Source organism: Ornithorhynchus anatinus, chromosome 6 (assembly GCF_004115215.2).
Source record: "Ornithorhynchus anatinus isolate Pmale09 chromosome 6, mOrnAna1.pri.v4, whole genome shotgun sequence".
Taxonomy (NCBI): Eukaryota; Metazoa; Chordata; class Mammalia; order Monotremata; family Ornithorhynchidae; genus Ornithorhynchus; species Ornithorhynchus anatinus.
In genome coordinates this window covers 29,540,454-29,554,811 of record NC_041733.1, presented here as the reverse complement: position 1 = coordinate 29,554,811, position 14,358 = coordinate 29,540,454, and the positions used below count along the sequence as shown (strand labels likewise).

The window sequence follows — 14,358 nt, the reverse complement described above, 5'->3', positions numbered from 1 at the left end:
GACTGTGAGCTCCATGTGAGACAGGGATTAGGCCTAACCTGGTTAACTTGTACCTACCCCAATGCTTGACCAAAGATGCGCTTAAATTCCCTATTATTCATTATTCTTTACAGCCCTACTTGCCCTTCTTGGCTGAATGATAATTGGGGAGTGCCTAACTTTTACCAATCCTGTGTACAGTCATCAACACATAAACAGAGGGTGCTTTGAAATTCACAAGCCACTTACGTTGTATGCTAAAGCAGAACTTCTTTTGTTGATAGGAAATATAGCTGGATACAGCTCCAATCAGCGCCATGGCTAGGGCACTAGCTATGCCTGCTATCGTCCCAGTTTCCGCCACAGTTCCTACCCAGAGAAGAGAGAGACGCACACCATTAAGTTGAGACAAACTGAACTGTAAGAACGACCAAATTTACTAGTGTATAATTGTCTATCACGCGACTGGCCCACCCCGATTTTTGAGAGAGAAATAGAATATTACTCTTTGTACACATTACTGTAAGCAATTCTAGTGAAACAGGCCAGGGGAAGAGGGAGGAGGAGGAGAAGGACTGAAACATGATAATATAGCAGAGATTGATCAGTGCCAGGAAATGGACAGTTACCCTCACTGCAACAAGCCAGAGGAGGGAGGGAGAGAGAGAGAGAGAGAGTGCCCAGCATGTGTGCACACTCTTGGAAGTGAGGGAATTCATTTAATCGTAATTATTGAACACTTCCTGAGTGTAAACCACTATACTAAGGACTTGGGAGAGAACAATACAACAACTGACTCATCCCCTGCCCACAACGAGTTCACAGTCTAGGGGAATTAATTTATTACCATATAGAATACTTGTAAAAAAGTAACAGACTCAGTCTCAAGCACCTTTCCTCTTACTAATTACCTTATTTTTTCCTCCTTTCTATTTTTTTAATCATTCAATGCTTTTTGGGCACTTACTGTGCACAGAGCACTGTACTAAATAGAGAAGCAGCGTGGCTCAGTGGCAAGAGCCTGGGCTTGGGAGTCAGAGGTCATGGGTTTGAATCCTGACTCGGCCACTTGTCAGCTGTGTGACTGTGGGCAAGTCACTTCACTTCTCTGTGCCTCAGTTACCTCATCTGTAAAATGGGGATTAAGTTTGTGAGCCTCACGTGGGACAACCTGATTACCCTGTATCTCCCCCAGCGCATAGAACAGTGCTCTGAACATAGCAAGCACTTAACAAATACCAACATTATTAATATTACTTGGGAGAGTACAATAAAATAGACTTGGAAGATGAGATTCTTGTCGACAAGGAATTTACAGTCCATAGAGGAAGAAAGACAGTAAAATCAGTTACAGATAGGGGAAATAGTTGTGTATAAGGATATATGTAAGTCCAGAGGGGCTTGGGGTGAGCATCAAAGTGCAAGGGGTACAAAGATGAATGCAGAGGGAAGGGAGGGAAGGGAAATGAGGGCTAAGTCTGGGATGGCCTCCAAGGAGATGTGATTTTAGGAGGCCTTTGAAGGTGAGGAGAGCAGTAGGCTGTTGGGTGTGAAGGGGGAGAGAATTCCAGGCCAGAGGGAGGACGTTGGGCAAGGGTCAGCAGTGAGATAGATGAGTTCAAGGTACAGAGAGTAGGTTGGTCCCCAAAGTAGGAAGGGACTGTGCAGATGGGCTGTGGTAGGAAATCAGTGTGCCAATTACTCTCCCCCACTTTAAAGCCCGACTGAGGGCACATCTCCCCCAAGAGGCCTTCCCAGACTAAGCCCTAATTTTCCTCATCTCCCACTCCCTTCTGCATCACCCTGACTTGCTGCCTTTGCTCTTCTTCCCCTCTCTGCCCCACAGCAGTTATGTACATATCTATCATTTTATTTACTTATATTGATGTCTACTTATTTGTATTGATGTCTGTTTCCTCCCCTCTAGACTGTGAGTTGGTTGTGGGCAGGATTTGTCACTGTATTGTACTTTCCCAAGCATTTAGTACAGTGCTCTGCACACAGTAAGTAATGAATGTGGTTAAGTAGGAGGGAGTAAACTGATTCAGTGTGCTACAGCTGATGGTAAGGAGTTTCTGTTTCTTTTTCTCCTTCCCCCTCTTCTTGCTAGACTTAACTCTTATATGACTGACGGAACAGCCCCATCTCTATTTTAATGCTACAAATATTATTCCCAAAATGGGGCAGTTGTGCAAGTAAATGTGATAAAAAGAGAATTCTGTGTCATTTTAGTTTCATGCATTAAGTGCAAATGTCTACAGAATAGGTTTCTTGGACTTCTTCCTTATGGAAGAAGCATGGCTTAGTGACACAAGCATAGGTTTGGGAGTCAGGGGACATGGTTTCTAATCCCCACACTGCCACATGTCTGCTGTATGACCTTGGACAAGTCACTTAACTTTTCTATGCCTCAGTTACCTCATCTGTAAATGAGGATTAAAGCTGTGAGGCCCTAATGGGACAACTTGATTACCTTGTATCCGCCTCAGTACTTACAACAGTACTTGGCATGTGATAACTACTTAACAAATACCATTATTATTATTATTGTTATTCAGCTAAAATTTGAGATTTTGTCAAAGTGGGCAATGGGGGTTTCCAACGTGAGAGTTGAGAAGAAGTTTCACTATTTCCAGGCAAGGAAAAACTGATCTTCGGGGCAGAGTAACTTACCGGTTCCAGGGTCATCACTGCTGCCAAAGCCACCACCTAGAAAAGGGCAAGAGATTAATGTTGGCTACTACAGCCAGAGCCAAAGAAAGGCTGGGACATGCACTAGCTGGGAAACAAAGCCACCTACAGTTTGTCCTCGCCACCTCCCATCCAAGTGCAGAGGGAGCAGATGTTTCCTGGCTGTCCGAATTACTGCTGGCCACTGGCCTGACCCCAAAGATCAGTCAGCTCACTGACACCGTTCAAGTGGGAGAGGTGACTTTCCCAGATTTGCAAGTCCAAGTTTTCCACGAGGATAAGATGTGCTTCTGCTTTCAAGAACTTAAACTACCAATTAAATCATCCCTAAGCTGAAGTACGTTAAAAGCCAAAACGACCATCTATAAATCATTTCTGTGCCCAATCCCAGATATTTTGAGGAATAAAGGCTTGATACCTTGAAATACAACCATCTTGACCAAAGATGTTCTCCTCGACTGTTGCGAGATTACTATGACATTTACGAATGACATCTGTTAAGTAGCTACTGTGCACAGAGCACTGTTCTAAGGATAGTGCAACAGACCTGAGGGGTGCCTCTCCCACAACGAAAACAGGAGGAATGCAAGGAAAGACCAGGAGAACTTCTGTCCAGACACCAGCCACGGTTAAAGAGCACCGCAGCCCTACGGTGAGGCTGCCAAAAAGATACACCCAGCCCACCCTGGCAAGCACCACTTGGCACCGGCTTCCTCCTCACCTGGGCTTTCTGCCTTGGCTTCCGTCTTTCCCACTGCCGTCAGACTCTGATTGCTGAGTCCCCCAGCCCCAGGGTAGGGGAGGAAGCCCAGGGCAGGGAGAATGAGTTTTCTAAACTGTGTGTACGCTTGATTCAGGCCAACAGAGTTTAATCTGTAAGCATGAATACCTGCTCAGGGAGACTAACCAGGGAACAGTTAATGTTTCAGTGACACTACCTTTCTAGAGCATTGAGACAAATGACAGAGAGGTTTGAAATGGAATACCTTTCTACCCAATTTCAATTTCTTCCCTGAAGCTGGAGGGGACCGACTGCATCTTCTGAAACCTCTTATCAGGGCACAGCCAACTGCTCAACGGTGTTAAACTCGTGAGCGAATTTAGAAATAGATGCGATCAACAAGCTAGGATGTACTTTAAGCAAACGTGGTTCCGGATTTGAGTTGTCGTGTGGGAGGGTGAGCATCCTGATGATACGGATGACAAGTGTCGACACCAGCACACTGACAGAGCTTGCACTTAACAAATGGTTCTGCCAATATCTTGCTGTGTGACCACAGGCAAGTCATAACTTCTCTGTGCCTCAGTTCTCCTGTTCTCACTCCTACTTAGACTGACAATCCCATGAGGGTCACGGACTGTGTCCAACCAACTTAACTTGTGTCTACCTCAGCACTTAGAACAGTACTTGACACAAAGTAACCGGGTAACAAATACTATTAAAAAACCCCAGGAGACCATGAGGGAAGGTGGAAATGATCTTTACCCAAGCCAGCTTCTACCCTGTGACAAGCAGATGCAAACATGCATGCTAATTATTCTTTAGCTTCCCCTTCATATCACTACTTTCTGCTTATAGCTAGACGGTAAATAACAGCACTACAGAAGCTGCTTGAAGAGGCCCAATGTTCAAAGGGAAAATTCGTCGGACTTGGAGGGAGGAAAAAAGTTTTGATGTCAGTTTTCCAATTAAAGGCTCAGGTGGGAAGACTAAGATGGTGATTTTATTCCAAGCATTCTGTTATGATCTCAGCCAGGGCAAAAACTTGTCAAACCAATTTCATAAAGATCTCTGACTGGGCATAAAATATGTTTTTATTACGGTGGAACTGAAACAGAACAGTGAGAATGATTCAGTTTCCAAAAATCACAGGACGAAACCACCTATCACAATAATGTGCTCAAAGCGAGATCATCATCTGGGGTGAACTGCATTCCTGTATTATGCTTTCCTCTTGATAATAATTCTGTATCATGCTTATCAACATCTCTGATTTGAAGATTGCAAAGTATAGTGCATCTCGCAATAAGGTTTGTTTATCCTGAGCCCTGGATTCTACACACCCAGTGTGTTGTGTTTGGTGCATTAATGACAGTGTTTCTTCACTCTGCTTGGAATCCTTACCTGACTGACTCAATCTACTCAACCCTTCCACCTTAAAGTGGAATCAAACTGTGGTTCTCATGAGTCACATTTAGTGATTTTTCTCTCTCCACTTATTGTTAAGACTCAGTTCTGCAGAATACATGGGCTTCAAACTCACATTGTGTATAACAGATAAGTTACTACCATTTTATTTCAGCAATAATCAAGTCTTTCCCCAGGGAGATTAAGAGGACAACTAAACAGAAATGGTAATACTCACACTTTCCGAAGAAACCAAAACCCTAAACTATAAGCTTTGTTAAGAAAGCATCCTTTCTAGGGAAGAGGCAGGCAAAAATAGAGCATCAACTTAAAAGCAGAAAAAAGTTTGAAGCAAGTCAGCTGGCTCCTACTAAATCCAAAAGGTTTAGGTGGAAGTTCTTAAATCTCTGCCCACACATCCATGCCTGAGTCCACTTCATGTACCAAGCTGGCTTGGCCAATCCCCTCTATTACTGGGGAAGGAGGATGGAGAGGAGAGAAAGGGGACTGCCCAGAGATATTTCTCTCAGCATCCAGAGATTTCCCACGTCTATTGTCTCACCGTGCACTCTGGAATAAAGATAGGGAGCCACTTCTGCCACTACTGTCTTTCAAAACAAATCCAGCAGAAGTCCTGACAGTGAAAGTCCTGGACAAAATAAATATCAGCATCAGCAATAATGTGTGTGCGCCTAGAAATATACGTAAGGACCCATACAACTGCACTACATATACACACTCTGGCCCATACTTTTTAAAGAAAGCACACTGGCGGGATACACAACTTAGAATGGAGCACATGGGAGCCAAGGTGACTAATCTATAACCAACTGTATCACTGGTTAGACCCCCACTAATGACAGTGTTGAGGTTTGGCCTCCACAATTAAAAGGGGCTGAAAACTTGCTCCATAGGTTGGAAAATCATAAAATAGCAGCATGGCCTAGTGGAAAGAGCACGGGCCTGGGAGTCAGAAAGCATGGGTTCTAAAGCCAACTCTGCCGCTTGTCTGCTGTGTGACCTTGGGCAAATCACCTCACTTCTCCGTGCCACGATTACCTAAAATTTGTAAGATGGGAAGTATAACTGTGAGCCTTATGTGAAACACAGAGTGTCCAATCTGATTATTTTGTATAATAATAATGGTTTTTGTTAAAGGCTTATTATATGCCAAAGACTGTTCTAAGCATGGGGGTAGATACAAGGTAATCAGGTTATCCCATGTGGGGCTCAAAGTCTTAAACCCCATTTTGTATCTCCCCCAACACTTAGTACAGTGCCTGGTATGTAGTATGCACTCTACTAATACCATTAAAAAAAATAAAGACCTTTAAAGAAAGGTTAAAAGAACCCAAAGTTGATATTCTGAAGAAAATAAAGCACAGGACTCATATATTTACTTTCTTCAAATAGATAGAGGGCACTTCCTCAATTGAGGTCTAAACCCAATGAAAACAAGGAGAGATTGATTTAAATTTCCACAGGAGGGTGCATGAGGGACATTTTTTTTTTTTGATGGGGAGGTATTATTAAACACTGGAATAGCATACACAGCAATAAAACTGGGAAATCACTCTCAGGAAGGCTTTAAAAATCTTCTAGAATCTCATCCAATCTGAGGCATCTCAGCACTGATCCTGAAGGCAAGGGAATGGTATCACTCAGTGACCTCGCACAATTTTTTTCCACCCAGAAATTCCAGAGTTCTCAGTAGCAATGGACATTGAGAGCAGCTGCAGTCGCCATGGGAACAGCAGCGGGTCTCCTATCTCTAAGCATCCGGACGAGCAACCTGCCACGTGGTCCTATTCGGCCCAGTTCATTCAAAAAATGTTCAGAGGGGCGTTGGAAGGATAACAAGTATAACCAAGTGTGAAAGATGCGTTCGAATAGCCTAGATGAGAAGGCCTAAGACTGTAAATTCCAAAACCCAAGTTCTGTCAATTCACTGTGCCTATTGGGGAATCCCAACCATACAGGCCCCTGAAAGCATAAACTGTCCATCGGCTATCTCCCTGTACCGATGATCATGAGGATATTGCTTGGCAGGCAGGTGCTGCCATTAATTTACACTGCAGGATCTCTAAAGCAGAAAAATACACATGACTAGTACTTTACGCTCTTAAATATGGAAGTAGGTTGAAGAAACTCTGGCAAGGTAGAAGTCTCTTTTACTATCACAGGGCCTGGACTGGTGAGAGAAACTGGCTAGCCCAACCACCCTTCAAAGCCAATAACGGAAAGGAAGTGGGGCGGAGATGCTGAAGCTTTCTCATTCCCCGTGCTGTCAGGATGCGGTTCATCAATCTGGCCCAGGAAATTGCATGACTCTGACATCTTCATTGGCCGCACGCTGGCCAGAGACTTCTTTACCCTCCGGAGTTGGAGCCCAGGAGGGCTGCGAGGGTTGTTCAAGCTCCAGAAGACAAAATAATCTCCCCGTCACCCCTTCTCCTCAATCTTCCCTTCAAAGCAACTCCCCCAGTGCCCCACCCACAGTGTCCTGTCCCTTTGACACTTTACCCAAAGCTAGCCTATGAACTCAAACGGCAAGGTGAGGGCCTCAGGGAACTGCCCAGGCAAGCAGAGGAAGTCAAGGCTTCTCGCCTTGTTGGCAATTAGCAAGATTGGAAAAAAGGCAAGACTCCTCCATCTAACCTTCTCCCCACAAGTTTCCTGCCAGGACTCTTCAGTTCTGAGGAGCCCAACCTGGACTTTAATCACTGGCTCCCACTGGGACTTTGCCCAAGGGAACACTGGAGGACTGGAAAGTCTTCTGATTGAAAATGCCTCAGGTGGAGAGTGGGTCTATTGCTTTTCCTGTGAGGGGGTGATTGTGGATTAAGAAGGGTATTGCTCAGAGAGGAAAGGCAGCATGCTTCTTGCCTCCATACCAACCGCCTGGGAGAACAGGGACAGCTTCAGTGAAAGACTGAAAAGAGAAGGGCTCCTCTTACTCCTACAGGACTAGAAGCTGAGAACCAGGGAAGCAGAAGGCCTTAATCCAGGCACCTGGATTAACCCACTGTTTATGGCACTTAGGTTTATATCTGTAGCACTGAAACCAACTGATTTTATGCTTTCATGATCTGGGTTATTTTCAGGCCAGCCCAATCAGGCTCCTTGTACATATTTGTTACAGAATGTTTTGGTTTCATCAGCAAACCTTATGTGTTTTGATTTTTGCTTTTATTTAAATACGTCTCGGACCTTAAATATGTCCATCTGGGAAAAAAAAAAGAAACTCAATATACTTGACTTGATACTTGCACTTTTGAGATTTTTCTGGCAATACATTATAATATGTACCATTTCCCACCTTCATGCCAACAAAGGGGTGAGAACGAATACAGCACGTGTAGCAGCATACAAGCTTTTGCATATCTGCTTTAGGGAGAGGGTTCCGTGGGAAGCCTTCTGGCTTCCGTAGCCCTTGGTAGGAATGGAGTCACTACTCTATGGCAGAGAAGCAGCGTGGTTCAGTGAAAAGAGCCCGGGCTTGGCAGTCAGAGGTCATGGGTTCTAATCCCAGCTCCGCTGCTTGCCAGCTGTGACTTTGGGCAAGTCACTTCACTTCTCTAGGCCCAGTGACCTCATCTGTAAAATGGGGATTAAAACTGTGAGCTCTACGTGGGACAACCTGATTACCTTGTATACCCCCAGTGCTTAGAACAGTGCTTTGCACATAGTAAGCGCTTAACGAATACCACCATTATTATTATTACCTAAAAGAGAGACAGAGACGGTCAGAGAGTCACAGATCCAGAGACTGACAGAGACAGTGTGCTGGGTGTGTGTGAGTTTGCGTGAAACCATCTCTCTGTCTCCTCTTCCCAGATGTATTGCTGACAGTGTGCCCAAAGTCTTCCCCTTTACCATGTGCTCTGCACACCACCATACTGGTGTGCTCCTTCACAAAAGTGTCCAGCTTCCGGTGGAACCGGACCTTGAGAAGAGGGTCAGTGATGGGTTTGAATAACAATTTCCTTGCAGTCAGGGCAGGACAGCCCTAGATGCTTCAGGACCGTTAGCTACCCGATTGTCCAGCCCCGGCCCCTGAAACTTAGGGATGTGGTGGCAAAGATTCTTGGAGGCCAGGGAGCCCAGACTAACACAAATTCAGTGATTATGCATGTGGGTATAGGGAATAGAATTTGAAATCAAGATGGATCACTTCTCTGCCAAAAATGCATTCGGTCAACAAAGACTAACAGTGGAAATGAAGAAAAATTAGAATCCTCTGCACTCCGTGCCACTTTCTACTGCTTTGAGAAATGATAGGTGTATTTCTTTTTTTTTCACTTCTGACTTATGATTATGCCCTCTTTATTTAGATTTTTTTTAATGGTATTTGTTCAGCACTTATGTGCTGGGCATAAGCCCTGGCGTAGATACAAGCTAATCAGGTTGGACACCGTACCTATCCCACATGGGGCTCACAGGTCTTAATCCCTATTTTGCAGATGAGGTGACTGAGGCACAGAGAAGTGAAATGACTTGCCCAAGATCACAGAGCAGACAAGTGACGGAGGGGGGATTACATAATATTTCAGATCAATTTGTTCTGACTTGTTTTCCTGATTTGTTCTTAAGAAACCATCATATTTCATTTTCCCTTCAGGTGGCAACTAATACTGGATTATTTCAATATTTAGGGAATCACTTTGGAGTTTTGGGAGGCAAAATGCAAACCATATTTACCCTCTTTGACATTACACGGTCATTACTAACCTCACCGGCTGTGGTTCTGCCCCCCCATCTACTCACCATCTACACCCACTCCCTTGGTAAACACCCCAGCTTCAACTACCATTGCTACGCAGGTGATTCCCAATCTGCTTCTCCAGCCTTGACCTTCTCTGCAGTCTTACACTGTAGCTCGGGGCAATGGGGTGACTGGGCAACTTCTCAGTCGGGCCCTGGCAATCTATGTTTATATTACTGCACATCCTCTGGTGTTCGAAAAGTACACTTGCGCAGATAAGCTGCGCTCACTCAGGCAGCCTCTGGGCGGGCCTGGAAGCTGTTTAGGGAGGAATAAATCAATTAATCAATGGTATTTTTTGAGTGCTTACTATGTGCAGATCACCGTACTAAGCTCTTGGGAGAGTATAATACAGAAGAGATTTCTGAGTGTTGTGCCTTTGGCTTTTGAACAAAAAGTTTTGAATTAAATGCACCTGGGGTACAAGCCATATCATTCAGAAAGGTAAGTCCCAATCCACAAAGAGCTGGGACTCCCTAGTCCTTGCCGGGCCATAAACTCTGAGCTGCCTCTCACACGGTGGATAGAACTCTCCTCTTTGAGACACTATCAAACTTCGGATTGCATGACATGGTACTCTCCTAGTTCCTCTCCTATCTTTCGGTCCTCAGCCTTATGGCTTAACTCCACTATCACTGCTCATCCCCCTAACTGTGGGAATCTCACAAGGCTCCATTCTGGGTCCCATAATCTTCTCATACTTGCGCTCACATGACATTACCTACCACCATTTTGTGGGTGACTTCCCAATCCACCGTCCAGCCCTGACCTCTCAGAGACCCTACAATCCTACATTTCCTCTTGCCTCCAGAACTTCTCCATTTGGCTATCCCACCAACACTTCAGCATGTCTAAAACTGAACTCCACATCTTCCCCCTCAAGTTCACTCTAGCTCCTGATTTTCCCATCTCTGTTGATAACATCACCATCCTCCCATCAACCTCCCTGTGCCAGAAGCTGGACTTCGTGTCATTCTTGATACCGCACTGTATTTCAACTCTCATGCTCAGTCACCTATTAAATCCTGCCAGTTCTTCCTCCTTACTATTTCCTGGATCTGCGTCATCAATGAATGATATTTACTGAGTGCTTACTTTGTAAAGAACACTGTTCTAAGCACTTGGGAGTTGCTACTTTTGGCAAACACAACCCCTGCCTGCTAGCAGCTTTCAATTTAATCTTTCTCTCCATACAGATACCACCTTCAAGCTCTTGCCATTCTATGATCAGACTTTTCCACCAGCCTCTTCACTGGTCTCCCTACTTCAAGCCTCTCCCCTCACATTATTATCATCATGGTATTTGTTAAGTACTTCCTGTGTGTCACACACTGCTCTAAGCGCTGGGGTAGATACAAATTTATCAGGTTGGCCTCAATCCCAACCCCACATGCGGCTCCCAATGAATCTCTACCACTCATTGTCCAACTAATCCTGTCCCTGAAGCATCACTCGGGCGACACCTCACCTCTCCTCAATCCCTCCAAGGACTACTCACCTCCCTCCAGAGAAACCCCTTATCACCGGCTCTGAGGCTGTCCACAAGCTCTCTTCACCTGCTACCTAAGCTTCAGCTTCACTCTTCCCAGCATCACCATCTACTGGTCGCTCGCTCTAGACTCATTCGCTTCCAACCCCACATAATTTTTACACCCAGCCTGAAATTCTCTCCCCTCAAAAATCTGACAGACTATATATAGTTCTCCTTATCAAAACCTTCCTTTAAAAATCCCCCCTACTCCAGAAAGCCTTCCCTGATTAATTACATTCCACATCCCACTCATTTCAACCCACCACCACAACATTTATTTCAGTCCGACCCTTGGTACTTATGCAATATTTTATTTTAAAAATGCAATTATTCCGCTTTTTAATCCCGATTAATTTCTACTACTTGATATTGCACTTTTATAATATTTCTATTACATTCCTGCTACATCTGTGTCCTCCTTCCTGCTTCCACTACTTTTACGTACTTTTTGTTTGCCTACACCTTTAAACTATAGGTTCCTGGCAGGCAGGGATTGTGTGTCTTACTTTTGTTGTACTCTGCCACGTGCTTAATTAAGTACCTGCGCTGGGAGATGCTCGATAAATACAATAAATTGATAATGATAATTATATATAACTGATAGTGATGATGGACCTGAGTCTCCCCAGGGCCACTTGTCAGCTGTGTGATTGCGGGCAAATCATTTAACTTCTCTGCACCTCAGTTACCTCACCTGTAAAATGGGGATTAACTGTGAGCCTCACGTGGGACAACCTGATTACCCTGTATCTACCCCAGCACTTAGAACACTGCTCTGCACATAGTAAGCGCTTAACAAATACCAACATTATTATTACTGTCTCTCTCCCAAAAGGGCCTCATCTTCTCTCACTCCCCAGGTCTTACTGGGAACAGGGACATAGTTAGCCTCCTCCTTGTTCCCCCCAGTGCCACTTTCAATGCCACCCCACCGTTCCCCTTTTCCCCTTTCCTCAAAGCCCACACCAACCATCTCTACCACCCACTCCATTTATTTCTCACTGTTATTTACTGCACGACCCCCCGTACCCGCCCCAGGCTCCATCTCTAATTTTCTGACCACCACTTTCCTCACTTTCCTATGGCTCCTACTCACTGCTTTCAAGCATGCCCATGTACCCCTTTTCCTAAACAAACCCTCCTTTGACACCATGGCACCCTCCACTTATTGTCCCACCTCCTTCCTACCATTCCTCTCCAAACTCCTTGAGCAAGTTGCCTACACTTGCTGCTTCCACTTCCTCCACTATGTACTTGGCTGTATACCCCTTAGGCACTCTGATACCCATCCCAACTCCAGAATACTGACGTAAATATTCTTACACTCTACTATTTCTCCTATCCCTAATCTATTTTAACATTTCTCTCCCCCTGTATACTGTAAACTCTTTGTGGCCAAGGATCACGTCTACCAACTCTGTTGTACCGTACTCTCCCAAGTGCTCAGTACAGTGCTCTGCACACAGTAAGTGCCATTGACTTCAGTAAGTCCCATTGATTTACTGACTGACCCCTTGTGGGTTGCATTTGGAGGCTTAGAGACTTCTGCTAGAGAGGAAATGGTTCTGCAAGTGCAGTGTTCTCAGGTGACATTTACAGAATTGAAACAAGACAGGAGGAAACTGGCACTCCTCCCCTAGCACTTACGTACTTATTCACTGGTAACTTATTTTAATTTCTGTCTCCCTGGGTAGTCTGTAAATTCCTTGTGGGCAGGGATCAACTCTATCTACTCTTTTGGATTATACTCTCCCAAGCACTCAGTGAATAGCACATGCTTAATAAATACTTTTATTTATTAAGTATAATTTTTTATTTATTAAGTATAATTATAGTATAAATTAATTAATTTAATTAATATTTATTTTTTAAAGGGCATTTGTTAAGCACTTACTTTGTACTAAGCACTGTATTAAACACTGGGGATGATACAAGGTAAGTCCCTCTCCCACATTAGGCTCATAGTCTTAATCCCCTTTTATGGATGAGGTTTCTGGAACACAGAAATTAAGTGACTTGCCCAAGGTCACGCAGGAGAGAAGTGGCAGAGCCAAGATTAGAACCCAGGTCCTTCTGACTCCTAGGCCTGTGCTCCATCCACTAGGTCACACTATTTCTCATTGATTGATTTGCTGTTTGACTGAAGTATTTTACTACCAATACACCTGCAGAGAGTGCTTTGAGGTTCTGTTTTGGGGAAAGTTTGCTTCCCTGAAGCTATAAAGAGATTTGCAGATCTCTTCATCCTCAGTTGTGCTGGAACAAATTTTCAAAATCCTTTTTTACCTACTCTGGGTTTCTATTCAGCAGACTGTCTCTTCCAATACTGGGATTGGCTAAAGATACTCCTCTTAAAAGTATGATTGCCATGCACAACTTTACAGTTCAGTAAATACAACTGATAAGTGGCTTCCCTGTGAAAATCACCAGTGCTTTATGATTCAGGGTTACTACTACAGTGTTTACTGCAATCTAAACTCTACATCCTCAGGGCATGTATTCTTTTTATCATTTTTCCTGCTCATCTCATAGATAATCTTGTTTTTCAATACTCCAGCCGCATAGTTCAATTATTATGACCTGGAAAATACCACCTGAACCTTAACCTGAAGGCTGAGCTCTCTGGAGAAAAATTCTCCCTTTATCAGATGCACCAGTAAGAATGCAGTTGTGAATATATTTTGCACTCCACTGAAAAAACCCTCGCTATGGATGGTGGTGCGATCCTTAGGAAGGCATATCTAAATGTGTGACCAAAAAACTTTTCCATGCTATGTAAGTGTGAAGAACATCCTTTGATTGCAGCTCTGGTTGCTGCTTGTTTCAATTCTTCTATCTGTCCCTCTGTCTCATGGACTGCCTGATACTTTTACTACTGAGCCATCCTGCCTCTGATTCCTGTTCACCAAGTTGATCCAGCTGCCTTTAGCTTAAGTAATTCACTAGTATGTCCTCAGAATATATGATTAAATGAAGTACAAAGTAGAATAATCATCGTCCCAGCTAATAAAATAAAGAAGTAGCCATTTAGTAAAGTCCAAACACTTACCTTTATCCTTATCGGGTCTGTAGCCATCATTCAGAATGCCCTCAAGATCTTGGTCTGAAAGCCCTGAAAAATAAGTGGCAAGAACCAATGGTTGCATCATGAGAATTTACTAGATATTTCCACTGACAACTGTCCCCTTAACATACCTCTTCCTTGGTGCCTTATCTCAGAGATTTCATCACAGTGGCTACGTGTAAAAGGTTGCAATGTGCCAC

At 44.1% G+C, this 14,358-nt stretch overlaps 1 protein-coding gene across 1 annotated transcript in view; it reads right to left on the bottom strand.

Annotated features, from left to right (window-relative positions):
• Positions 1 to 14,358, bottom strand: part of CD99L2 (CD99 molecule like 2) — a 155,077-nt gene that overhangs the window by 12,144 nt on the left and 128,575 nt on the right. Inside the window, exons 9-11 of the mRNA XM_007665870.4 lie at positions 14,144 to 14,206; positions 2,653 to 2,688; positions 229 to 348 (exon numbers count right to left, since the gene is read on the bottom strand). Of these exons, the coding sequence (XP_007664060.2) occupies positions 229 to 348; positions 2,653 to 2,688; positions 14,144 to 14,206 (219 nt within the window). The remainder of the gene's footprint in view (positions 1 to 228; positions 349 to 2,652; positions 2,689 to 14,143; positions 14,207 to 14,358) is intronic.